Source organism: Spodoptera frugiperda, chromosome 27 (genome assembly GCF_023101765.2).
Source record: "Spodoptera frugiperda isolate SF20-4 chromosome 27, AGI-APGP_CSIRO_Sfru_2.0, whole genome shotgun sequence".
NCBI lineage: Eukaryota > Metazoa > Arthropoda > Insecta > Lepidoptera > Noctuidae > Spodoptera > Spodoptera frugiperda.
The window spans coordinates 1,004,619-1,018,115 of record NC_064238.1 but is presented as its reverse complement, the minus strand read 5'-3'; the positions used below and the strand labels follow the sequence as shown (position 1 = coordinate 1,018,115).

The following is a 13,497-nucleotide window of genomic DNA, read 5'->3' as shown; positions in this document are numbered from 1 at the left end:
TGTGAGGTCGACAGTGTGTCGAACAGGGTAGCGTACCTTATACTCAGAATATCTAACCGGTATTCGCTGAAGGTCATACAGGTATATGCGCCGACCTCGACACATTGTGACGACGAAGTAGAGGCTCTGTATGAGGAAATTTCAAAAGCCATACACTCCTCCGAAACACACTTCACCGTTGTGATGGGGGATTTCAATGCAAAGGTGGGCACACGGAATAGCGATGAGTTGAGAATAGGGCCATTTGGATATGGGCAGCGAAACCATCGGGGCCAGCGGCTGGTCGACTTTATGGAGAGGAGAGACTCTATTTGATGAACTCCTTCTTCCAGAAGCGACCGGCCAAGAAGTGGACATGGATAAGCCCTGATGGTTCTACCAAAAATGAGATCGACTTCATCATGGCGACCGAAAGACGTATATTCAGTGATGTCTCTGTGATAGCGAAGGTGAAAACCGGTAGCGATCACCGTATTGTCAGGGGCACACTGAACATCAATATAAAACTAGAGCGGTCACGCCTGGTGAAGTCCACGCTCCGCCCTGGACGTGCCCAGATCCAAAACCCCGAGCAGTTCCAACTCCAACTGCAAAATCGCTTCCAGTGTCTAGCTGATTGTGGAAACGTGGACGAGATAAATAATGGGTTGGTGGAAACTGTCCGAGCAGTGGGGTCAGACTTCTTCAAGGCCCCAAAAGCTCTCCGACGGAACCTTAAAACTTCTTAAGGATCGTAGCGAGATGAGGCTGCAGTCTTCAGACGATATGTCTGAATACGGCAAGCTCAATAGACGAATCTCGAAATACATGCGACGTGACCTGCGGGCCTATAACGCCGCAAGAGTCAGAGACTTAATTGAGCGAAACAAGGGCTCAAAAGTCTTCGCAAAGAATTCGTCTGTTGGGCAAAGCCAAATGACGAGGCTGAAGACCGAGGATGGCAGCGTCATCTCGTCGAAGTCCGAGATCCTCGGAGAGCTCGAGAGGTTTTACGGACAGTTATACACCTCAACACGGCAACCCATCGTCGGTACAGCTCGGGACCCAAGAGCTAAACTGACGCGGCACTACACTGAGGATATCCCAGACATCAGCCTGTACGAGATTAGGATGGCTCTCAAACAGCTTAAAAACAACAAGGCGCCGGGCGATGACGGAATCACGTCGGAACTTCTGCGAGCGGGTGGAAAACCGATACTTTTAGTCCTCCAGAAGCTATTCAATTCCGTCATACTCGAGGGAACCACGCCGGCAGCATGGCAACGGAGTGTGGTGGTTCTGTTCTTTAAAAAAGGCGACAACTGTCTGCTAAAGAACTACAGACCTATCTCACTTCTGAGCCATGTGTATAAGCTGTTTTCGAGGGTCATCACGAACCGTCTCGAACGCAGGCTTGATGACTTCCAGCCTCCCGAATAAGCCGGATTCCGAAAAGGTTTCAGTACCATAGACCACATTCATACGCTGCGGCAGGTTATACAGAAGACCGAGGAGTATAACTTGCCACTATGCTTGGCGTTTGTGGACTATGAGAAAGCCTTCGATTCAATCGAAACCTGGGCGGTGCTGCAGTCTCTCCAGCGGTGCCACATCGACTATAGATACATCGAGGTTTTGAAGTGTTTGTATAACAACGCCACCATGCGCATCCGACTCCAGGAAGAGACTACGAGGCCAATCCAGTTGCGGAAGGGCGTGAGACAGGGAGACGTTATATCTCCGAAACTGTTCACGAACGCACTGGAGGACGTTTTTAAGCTCTTGGACTGGAGCGGACGCGGCATCAACATTAATGGCGAATACATCACTCATCTCCGTTTCGCCGATGACATAGTCGTAATGGCAGAGTCGCTGGAAGAGCTGAACACCATGCTCAGCGACCTCAATACCGTTTCCCAACAGGTGGGCCTTAAAATGAACATGGACAAGACGAAAATCATGTCAAATGTCCATGTTGCACCTATACCGGTTGTCGTTGGGAGCGATATACTCGAAGTTGTAGACCACTACACATACCTGGGTCAGATCATCCAGCTAGGTAGGTCCAACTTCGAGAAAGAGGTCGCTCGAAGAATCCAACTCGGATGGGCAGCATTTGGGAAGTTGCATGAAGTCTTCTCGTCAAAAATCCCGCAGTGTCTGAAGACCAGGATGTACAACCAGTGTGTGTTGCCAGTGATGACGTACGGTACCGAGACATGGTCCTTAACTGCTGGCCTTTTAGAAAGGCTCAGAGTCGCCCAGCGCGCGATGGAGAGAGCTATGCTCGGAGTATCTTTGCGCGACAAAATCCGAAATATGGAAATTCGCCAAAGAACAGGAGTTACAGACATAGCTCTCAAAATATGCAGGCTGAAGTGGCAATGGGCAGGCCACGTCGCTCGGAGGACTGATGGCCGCTGGGCCAGGAAGGTGACTGAGTGGCGACCGCGGACCGGAAGACGCAGCGTGGGCAGACCTCCCACTAGGTGGACCGACGACATCGTCAGAGTGGCGGGGAGCCAGTGGATGCAGGTGGCGGCTTGTCGTTCTACGTGGAGGACCAAGGGGGAGGCCTTTGTTCAGCAGTGGACGTCTCTCGGCTGATGATGATGATGATGATGATGATGATGCATACAGAAACATAAAGATGTTACCGTACAAAACAGTCACAAGAAAATCCAAAGCCAATATGAGTTCTGTAACTTTGAACATCTCTTAGGTTGAGTGGTCACTAGTACTATAGCTGAAATAGTTCCGTTTCCTGGAAAAAGGTTATTAGACCCATTGATTTTGAAAGTTTCTGCTGAATGAGTGTAAGACTTGAAGCCAATGGCTGATAACAAACTTAGCCGTATTGCCATGCAACTATGGACACACTGTACTTGACACAAAGATAGTTCTTACTTACTCATTCACTTTGATAGATTGATCCAAAATGAGTATTAACTATCAAAATCTCCTGCCTGCTTGCTTTTTTTTATGGAATAAGCCGGTAAACAAGCAGATGGATCACCAGATGGAGCATACCATCGCCACTGCCATAGACACCTGAAACACCAGAAGCTTTATAAGTGCGTTGCCTTTTGGAAAGATTGGGAAGAGGGGAATTGGACCTCCAGTATCCTCACTCACAAAAAGTAACATAACGCAAGCGTTGTTTCACGTCGGTTTTGTGAAGCCGTGGTATTACTCTAATTGAACTGGCCAATTCGTGACTCTCCCACACATAGAATGCTTATCTACCATTACTAGAGACCGGATAATATGCATTTGCATATTTGCATATGCATTTGCATATTTAAGCGATTTTCAAGGCTAATAGCATATTTTTACTAATATCTAGTGATGATGCATATTATTGCTATAATTTACAGTAGGTATTAATGGTCCGACAGAAGTTTTGCCAGAAAATATAAGTGCTAACATAGCACAAAAGTTCAAATTCTGCCCAGTTACCTCAGTAGATGTGGAGCGATCATTTTCGACCTATAAAAATATTTTGAATGATCGAAGACATAATCTTACCACTGAACATTTGGAACAATACTTGATTGTTAATGTTTACAAAAATATTAAATAATGTTACATGTTACTGTATCGATTAACATCTATTAATGGATAGTTTTCTATAAATGCATGCTGATTTTTTAATAAAAAATATAAAACTATAGTTTTTTTTTATTTTATCAAATAACAATAAATTAAAAAGATATACATAAAAATAGACATACATAATAAAGTAAAACATAAGACAAGTATTTACTAACAAAATACTTAAATCTAAAGGAATAATATTTACAAAACAAAAAAAAACTCATTTAATGTTGCATATTCTGTCAGTTTTCGTGCATATTTTAGGCATTTTTCATGCATATTTGCATGCATATTTCAAGCTTTTTATGTTGCATATTATCCGGTCTCTAACCATTACTTATCCTCATTTTTAGATTTATACTTACAACAAATAAATTTAAACGAAATATGCTGCAATAGCTCACTAAAGCAAAAACGTGCATAGTAAATTTAATGCACTTTTTATTATTAAATTTGTCATCGTCAAAGGAATTTAGTTGCAGAAAATGTAAAGACATAACTGAATAATTTTAGACGAAGTTCTCTTTCGTGAAAGTATTTTTTCCTTCTTCGAATAAAATGGAAAAACTGTTTCATGTTAGGTACTATCGTGACGTAGCTACATAGATATTCTTCGGTATTAGGATGGAGTAGCACTAGTGTTGTTTCTCTATTCTAAGTCTAAGTATTAAAAGATGTATTTAAAATATTTGGCAATCTACTGGTGGACTACAAGCCTCCTTTACATGAGTCAGATTTTCCTTAATATTTACGCTTATTAGGCGTCCTGAAGATCGCACCTCAAAAGTTTTAGGTAGATCAGAGCCAACTGCTGCCTAATTTCTATCAAATTCTTTACTATACTTAACATTTTCCTTTTCCTTGTATTTACATATTAGAACTTTCTATTTTTGTCAAAAGTAACATCAAATTATACCCTACTTTAAAGGACACCACTAACCGAATTACAACTATCAGATCTCAATACAAAGATAAGCTATGTACCGGTGCTTACAAAACAGCCTTATTAAAAAAAAGTGTCTTCGGTATGGCACCTGTTATTTATAATAAGATTCCAAGTAGTATTAAGGAGCAACCTTTAAGAATTTTTAAAAAACAACTTGCATCTTTGTTAATACAAAAATGTTATTATTCTGTGTCTGATTTTTTATTAGATGATTTGTAGACTGATTTCTGCAAGTTTATTGTTATTTTTAATTTTTACTTTTGTGATCTCAATTTTTAAATTTTATTAGATTTATATTATCCTTTAATGTTATAGTAGATTTGTTTTCTTTATTTTAATAAGTTGTTATTATAGTACCTAAATAATGTTTTTAGCTTTAAGATTTTTCTAAATGTTTGCATGCCAGATGGTAGAATGTACCAGGAACGATTTATCTTTGTAAGACCTTATATTTGTACCTACATTCAATGCAAATAAATGATATTCTATTCTATTCTATTCTATTCTATTCATTTAAACATCAAAATGTATCTACCACTATATACAATTAGGTACATTTTCCTTTAAATATTTGTTCATTCTTCACAACACTGCAGAAAGCAACCAATAATACAATATTCTTGGTTCACCCTCTATTGATACATTTCGGTCGTACCTTTAACGACGGGTATATGTTTTACGACAACCGGGACTCTGTGGGCACGTGGGGTACCGACATGTTGCCCACGAATCTATTGATCCATGTTGCTGATATAAGTTGAATCGAATTTGACAATTATTATAATACTATGTTCTTTTTGTATGTTATTTTATACGAAGTTGATGCCTGAAAAAATTGTGCATCAAATTAAATGTAATTTGTATCTTTTGAAAATGTTTCGTGCCAAACCAAAGATAATCTAAAGCAGAAGGAATAAAATACAATTTTCTTTACTCTGTATATCCACATTTATGAAAATTTTTACTTCATTCCTCGAATGGATTTCAAAGTAAAAGAAATTAATATTCAACGTCAATTTAGTAGCTAATACGGCACCGTTTTATGTTGACTCATAAATGGCTTGTATACGTCTATTTATAATCGTTTTAAACTGATATAAAACGTTATGAACCCACTCCCAATATTAACTCTCTAAGTTGAAATACATTACTACTTTATGAATAAATATGGCCGCTAGCTTTTAACGGTCATAAAATTCAAATTTCGAAGTTCATTCACTATATCGTCCATTTTGTAGACCAGCTGTAGAATCTGCGTTAATGGAAAAACTAATATTTTTAAAAGCCTTTTGATATTATCTGTATATAAGTAATTCCGGTTCTATCAAGTTTTAGTTAGTATTTTTCGATTTAAATGGTAGTCAATTAGTTATGACAAGGATATTAGGGTAAATACTTAGTCATACATACTACTTTTGTACGTAATATTAATGCATGTAAACAGACCACATCTTAACAATCTCCCAAAAGTCAACACAGCATCTCAATTCAATTAAAAAAGCACAGTTTTACAGCAATATTTTTAAAACAAAATAAACTTGAAAACACGACTCCATATTTCTGTAACCCTCGGTAATATCACACAATCACTGCTCGACAATCTGTCAATAACATCGCCGAAAAACGTCAAAAGAATACCGAAATAAAAATTTGTACGTCTAAAAATGAATACTGACGTAAATAAAATATGGGAACGGACAAAATATTTCGTCTAAAGATAGACTCAGTATTGCACAAAAGTAGTTCATGACAATTCAACACTAGACTATGCCTCTTCTAAATAAATAATGGAAAGTTTACTTACTTAATTAAAGCATTGATTATTGAAAGAAAACTGGTGAAGGCAATTTCTCCACTAAGCATTGCTTACCAGTAATCGACGTGTCGGTTAACGTGTTAACTATTAATCCTCACGCTTGGAAAGCCGATTGGATATTGAAAAACATATTATTTTCATTGTCACTGTGCCCCATGGTTTTGATCTCCCATCTATATACGCTTGCCAGCTGCCAACTGCTTGTCGGGTTACCAGGGTTCCGACGCGAAAAGCAAGAGTAGGAACAGGGTGGTTTTAGTCAGTAAGAGTCTGACACTCCTTCTCGCCTCACCCAAGGCGGGAGAAGTCATTGGATGATTTTCCCCCACAAAAAAAAAGAGTCTGACACTCCTTCTCACCTCATCCAACGCGGGAGAAGGCATTTCAAGATTTCCCCCCCACCCCTCAAAATGCATGAAGGTTATAGTTCAGTATATAAGTACATAATAATATAGTCGCATAAAAGACTCTTATAATATTCGTACTCGCAGGAAAAGTAGCAGTTGTGACTAATGTATTGTATTCTGCCAAACGGCAGAATCCATGCTGATTCGGGGTATTATTTAACAGGAGATAATCCGTGTGGCGTTGTGACTAACGAGGCGATTAGCTCAATTCGGTACGCACCAAATATCCGATCCGAATTCCACTTTGTGCTTACGTAAGTTCATAACTTCAACACGTTTTTCCAATAACGTTTTTATGTTCGAAATAAATGTGACAGAATAAATTTTGTGACATACCTTCGAAGGTGCTTCGAGTTTTTTAGATGGCATGGCTCGGACAGTGCCAGCACATCTTAGTAGGCAGTTTAGTTTTAAGACTTCAAAAATGTTACTTTATTAAAAATCCTTATTGAATTCTTTTCATATTTATCACTGATTGTTCTGTGTTTAACTGTGAGCAATTTTTTAAATACATTTTTAATGAACGATGATTTTTTTATTAATGAAACTGTTACTAAATTCGCCTCTTTATTGTCATTAACAAATACCTCTTTTACCTATTCTGTGACAAATACAGACCACCGCTTAGCCGGTGACGCCGGCGGTGGTCTATGCCACTTGCATTTAATGGCTACCTGAGACTGACAATATTGTCTTTGAAATAAATAGACATACACTATAAAGAACACTCAACATCTTGTTCAAAAAGGAGGCTTCCAAACAGTTCTATATAAAACATGTCAATACTCTAAAACAGTCACACAATAATCCAGACAAATATTAAATTCACGAGACGCAAATACACTCAGAGTCCATTTTATACAATTTATACAGGTACAGTTGTCAGTGTTAATGTCAGTGGGCGACGTATGATTCCCGGCGTGACACGTTAGTAGAAATAAGGCCGGGTCTCAGGAGACCGGCTGTACTCAATGAATTCGTTCGGTTTAAATGGAACATGCTATACGGCTTAACTGATGAGTTGTGCATATATTTGGTTACAGTTCCACGAATTTTGGAGGGGGTTTTTGAATAGTTTATTTGGGTGTTTGTAGTTAGAATTAATGTTGTTTTTTTTTGTTATGTGAAAGTAATAGGTATTTAGTCGTAGACTTAATGCCATAGGACATTTGTAGCTGTCAAGATATAGCTTAATGGGTAGTGGGAACATTGATAACGAATATTCATCTACGACCAATTTTTGTATGTTGTTTTTTCTTCAACATACAGTCTTCACCGAACTAGGACGATGTCGATCTTAGTAATATTATAAATGCAAAAGATTTTCAGTTTGTATGTTTGTTACTCAATCAGGTCTAAACAGCTGAAGGGATCGGGATGAAATTTAGAACACAATTTGGATTAATAGATAAGTTACTTTTTACTACATTTTACGACAAGGTAACGCGGACAGAAGCCAGGAAAAAATACATTAGACAAATCAACAAAATGTCCTTGAAACCTTGAAGATAACATAATTTCTAATGCAATCTAAAACGACAACACAAAATAGGTACATGAAACTTGCAGTCAAACTTACTTAGGCAAAATGATAAATTGTTTCGGAGAACATTCATCAAAATCCACTTAGTCTAAGTATAGATGTAGGCCGGCACAATCTGGGTTGCGTCGAGATAAATTTACGGAACACAATCATCTAGTTCTCCAAGTGTATTGGAAGGTTAAGGATTCAATTTGATGTATTGGTAGGTTTATAGATAGTAAACAGAAATATTATAATTTATTATAGTGGCGGTGGCCTTTGTATAAATCTTGTAGCTACCAACGTAACTGCTGAGCACGTGATATTGGTTTTTTGTCTTTAAATCAGCTCTTGTATTTTTGGTTGGTGTTGTAAAATTTTTAATAGCGAGACTGTCTAAAATGCTGTGTAGATTGTGATAATAGACGTGTAACCGAGCGCCTAACTTCACTGACAGACAGACTGACATACAATTCAATTTGACGTTTCAAAAGTGCCTAATTTAGGATTAATTGAAATAAATGCTTTCACTTTAAAAACCATTTTATGAAAGTGACCACATTATAAGCAATTGCTTGTCTAATATATATTTTTTTAAATTGGCACATTTGTCATGTTATGGACAAGATTTAGTCCTCGTTAGTCAGACACATACCGTATAATTTTTCATAGGTTTATTGCCATATAACACGTATCTATTGATAGAGGACACAGCTTTGAGAACCTTTACATTCAAAAATCGCTTTTCTAGACAACAATATAAGGTTTAGTGTGCAAAACTACTTTAGAAATAAACGTAAAAGTAGGAATCTAAGTTCATGTATCCAATTGGTCTATAAAAGTATATTGATACACTATATTTTGGGTCCAAAGCGGCTAATGTAACACGGGAACAACACGCGACGTACATTTGATAGCGAGACGTGGTTCTGCTGGTAATCTACGAAATTCCCACACTAAATTGAGATAGCTACTTATTTAATAGTACGTACCAACCTCTGTTTTACAAGGCAGATATATATCACCAGTTTATCGAGGAGAACAGACATTTATAGACAGAAACTCCATTAAGACTATTAATAGGTTGTCGGCTTTTATGTATGTACGTATGGTTCCCGTATTTCCCTTTAGAGGTGGCGTTTCGGTTTCCAACTACAGCGTTTTGACGGTAGCGCAGCCGCTAATGTAATTGGAGTTATTTATTATCACGTTCCGCTTATCAAATCGGAGCTGTTCAGTGTAATGGAATGTTTTGTAGGAGATGGAGCGAAAAATCTGATTCAGTTTTATTCAAATGTAATAGATTTCTTTGCTAGATTAGTGCCGAGGGAAGGGTTTTCATTTGTATTATTATTGTGATACCTAAATGTCCTCGCACCTCACGAAGTAATTTAGAATGTCAAAAGCCTAATGCGTAGGCGGAAAGTTTATTCGAACAATAGTTACTATTGTTTCATTACATTGCTACATACTCTATCAAAAGAGCTATATTTGGAAATATACTAGAAGATTATTGTAGTAATAATATTACTATGCCAATACATTGCCATCTTGCTAGCTCACCAACTTACCATTCCTAGTTTCTGTCATTTTATCAACCCATTCAAGTATTCTCAGAAATGATACTGTGACAAAATAATGTAAATCATTTCCAAATTAAACTGTAAAAGTCAGATCACACGTCGTCGGCGAAATTTCCCAGACATTTTGGTTATGATCCCACATTAATATTAAACAAGCAAATAACTTGAGAGACTCGTCAGCGTTAAGAAAAATCCTTTGATATATTGCATCGTTAGTCGCCCCATCTCTTTCTTGGGACGAGGATTGTTAATCGGGCCATTTGTCACGATCGCGCTTGGTATTCACTGAGAACGAACAATTCGAATTTCGAACGATTTCTAAGGGAAATCGAGTCGCGAAATTCTTACTGGCTGATCATGATACCCGTTTGTTAAGTCAGGATGCCATATTTCCATATTTTTTCTTGGTAATCCTTCTTGGCGATAAGGCAAATGATTTTGGTATCAACTTTTTTACTTTAATACTTTAATCTGGCTGTGACAGACATGTACCTATGTCTGGATGTGATAGTGAACACGAAACAGTGTCAACTCTATACTAATAGGTAGTTTTAAAGTAAATAATAGTGTGTAAGATTGTGTAAAGTAGTCAGTTTTATCATCATAAACGAATAAATAAAACAGTATCTGATACATACGGTATCCGTAAAGCACATATTTATTAACAAAAACCACAAAAATATCTTAAAAATAGAAACACAAAATTTCTATTACATAACAGAACTTTATCGTAGTTCCACATCGGTTTTGGTTCATTTCTTTTTCGACAGAAAAATAATAGAGTTATTAAGTAGGGCGACGCGACGCGACGCAAACCTGTGGTGTTTTGTGCCAAGTTTCGATCGGCAAAGCATGAAGGTTTTACTATTCGTTCAACGTTCCTTGCCTGTGCTGGTTATAATATCTTAATACTGCATTGTCTCGGTAACGTTCCATTTTTGTGTCATAACCTAGTTCTTGGTGTATTTTATTTTTCTGTCTTTTCTATACTTCAATATGTTGCGCTCACTAGAGCCAAAAAGATTTTATTCGATTATATCTCACGACTCATAATGATTATTACTTTCATTGTATTTCTAGGAGGAATTATACAGGCAACTAAACTTGATTAAGCGTAAATAAGATTGTAATGTTTCAATGTATATAATACCTATGATAGTTTTCAATGTCTTAATTGCCTGAATTTGACAATAAATTGTCCGTTACCAAGATTATTATAATTTATCTTTCTTGGCATTACCTACAATAATGGACATAATCATAACCTATTTTCTAGAATAGAATAACACACATACACCATCCAAACCTCCCTTCATCAAATTTCCCAACAATCGTGCCACAAATCCATATTAATGGCTGCCTAATCCCTATGCACATGTACAGTTTGGTAGACATGATAAGTTCACAACTGTAATTGTCAACAGGTCTCCGGCCGACGCCGAGTGTGATGGCGGAGTCTCTAGACATAGTGAAAGTGTCAGCGGTGGCGGGCGGCGACGCGACACTGCCGTGTGACACTCGCTCGACACAGGCCTCAGATGTGTTGTTGCTTGTCGTCTGGTATAAGAACGATGTGCCGTTGTATAGGTAAGTTGGGTTTTTGGTACCTACTTTTTGTAAATGTAGAAACTTTACGGGTTTTTTGTAATGATATTGTTATGAATCGTTGGCTGAATAATGAATTTACCTTATGCGTGTATGTTAGTTCATTACTATAAAGTAGTAAGCGATAATGACAAAATTATTCAAAAAGTTCACTCACCCCCTATAACATGGGACTTAAGTTAATTGCTACGTGCCGTAATGTGCACGACTGCCTACCCCTTTGGGGATAAAAAGGAGTGAGGCTACGTTACGTATTCAAAAAGTCTATAGCAATACTCGGTACACGACAAAAGACAGTTATAATTATAATCACGGACTAATAATTATAATCCTGTACCAGCAACATAGCATTACAAATACAATCAAAAGCAAAAAACAGTACCATGAAAAGAAAAACGCAATAAACCTCGTTGTTCAGACCACTGCACTAGTCTAGCAAAGTATAAAAGAAATAAATAACTTCGAAATTGGATCGGGAATTATTCGAAGAATATCGACAAAATGAATACATGTGATTTAGTGGGATAAGAGTTGAGATAACTTATACGGCGAGATTACAGAAAAATCGTTCGAGTTTATCATTGGATATTCTCCTGAGTTCTCGAGTTTTTGGATCTTTATATATTGGATTTTTTTGTTTTGTATATCGCTTACATAACATATATAAGAACAAGAGTATTAGTGTCATGATTCTGTGTTGTATTTTAGCTTTGATTACAAGGTTAATTGTGTTTCAAAAACCAAAACAGACTGGTTATATTATAATCAGTTTATTTTCCTGTTAAACGGATTTTACTCGCTTGGTTTCTTAGAAATTCTCCTTTCCCAATCTTCACAATCCCTGATTTTCCAACAACCCTTAATTTCCTAACCCGGCCAGCCCTTGTAACGCCTGATTCGGGTGGTGGCGGCAATTGCTTACCATCAGGAGATCCATCAGTTCGTTTTCGAGCTTATACCATAAAAAAAACTTATCAAAATGCAAATTCAATAACACTCGAAGTAGAAGAAAATTAACGTACAAAGCTAAAATCAAATATGTTGTACTTTTAATTAAAAACGATATCATTTACAAAGCGCATAGCAAAAACAACAAAATATAATCAAAGTATTATTACAATAACAACAGAAACATCGAAACAACAGAGCGAGAGAGAATTTTTGCAAAAACTCAAATTTAATTATGCCAAGAGAAACAGTATAATTAAAACGTTCCTTTCATTTAGCGATTCAACAATCATAATGATATTTGGAGCAACTACGTCGTAATTAATTACTGGGACGACTTACTATAATTAATTTATATAAAGAAATGAAAATTACACCCCACTTCAGTCGAATAGCGAAACGTTATATTCAGAGAAAACTATTTGTATTATTATTTTAATTCAAACCTTGTAATACTTAACAGAATTGAGAATAGAAATTATTCCACCTGCTACAATAATTCCACTTTATAAGGGCGTAACTCGTTTGTTAAACATAAAACAATAGACTTTAAGTAGCAAGTAATAGAGTTGGTATTGCGAAAAGGATTAACGTATTTTGGTATTATTCAGTTAAGTAGAACAATCGTATTTGAAACGATCTTGAAGTTTTCAGTCGGTTCTTATTAAAACCTCAGTGGTGGGTTCGTTTTGTTGGAAAAATGTAAATTGCTGTACTGTTTTGTATTGGGGCATGTCGTTTGTTTTTTTTTTCTGTAATAAGGCAGGGGTAGCGTGTGGCGCCAGAACAACGACCCGGCTCGCTTCTATTATGTGTTCATTATCTTTGAGTGACAGTACTAAAGTGAGCTTGTCACGTGACATCTCAAGGGAAAGATTTTTTCACAAGTCCCCGTGACGCGGCGACGGCTCACGTCACAGACTGAGAAATGCGTGAATTACTTCCACTAAGGCGTTGTTAAATAAATCTGTCCTTTTTCTGCTGTTTGAGTTATTATCTTGTTGAGAGGTGTGATGACAGTTTTATTTTTGCGCTGATGAGAGCGATGTGCCTAAGTTAGTTAGTCAGTTAGTTATAATATCAATCTCCCGATC

The 13,497-nt window shown here is 37.3% G+C and overlaps 1 protein-coding gene across 2 annotated transcripts in view; it reads left to right on the top strand.

Moving 5' to 3' along the window:
• The window catches only part of LOC118263796 (synaptogenesis protein syg-2), a 177,151-nt gene that overhangs the window by 116,602 nt on the left and 47,052 nt on the right, over nucleotides 1–13,497 (top strand). For both annotated transcript variants that reach the window (XM_050705440.1, XM_050705439.1), the window contains exon 3: nucleotides 11,275–11,437. In XM_050705440.1, the coding sequence (XP_050561397.1) occupies nucleotides 11,275–11,437 (163 nt within the window). The remainder of the gene's footprint in view (nucleotides 1–11,274; nucleotides 11,438–13,497) is intronic.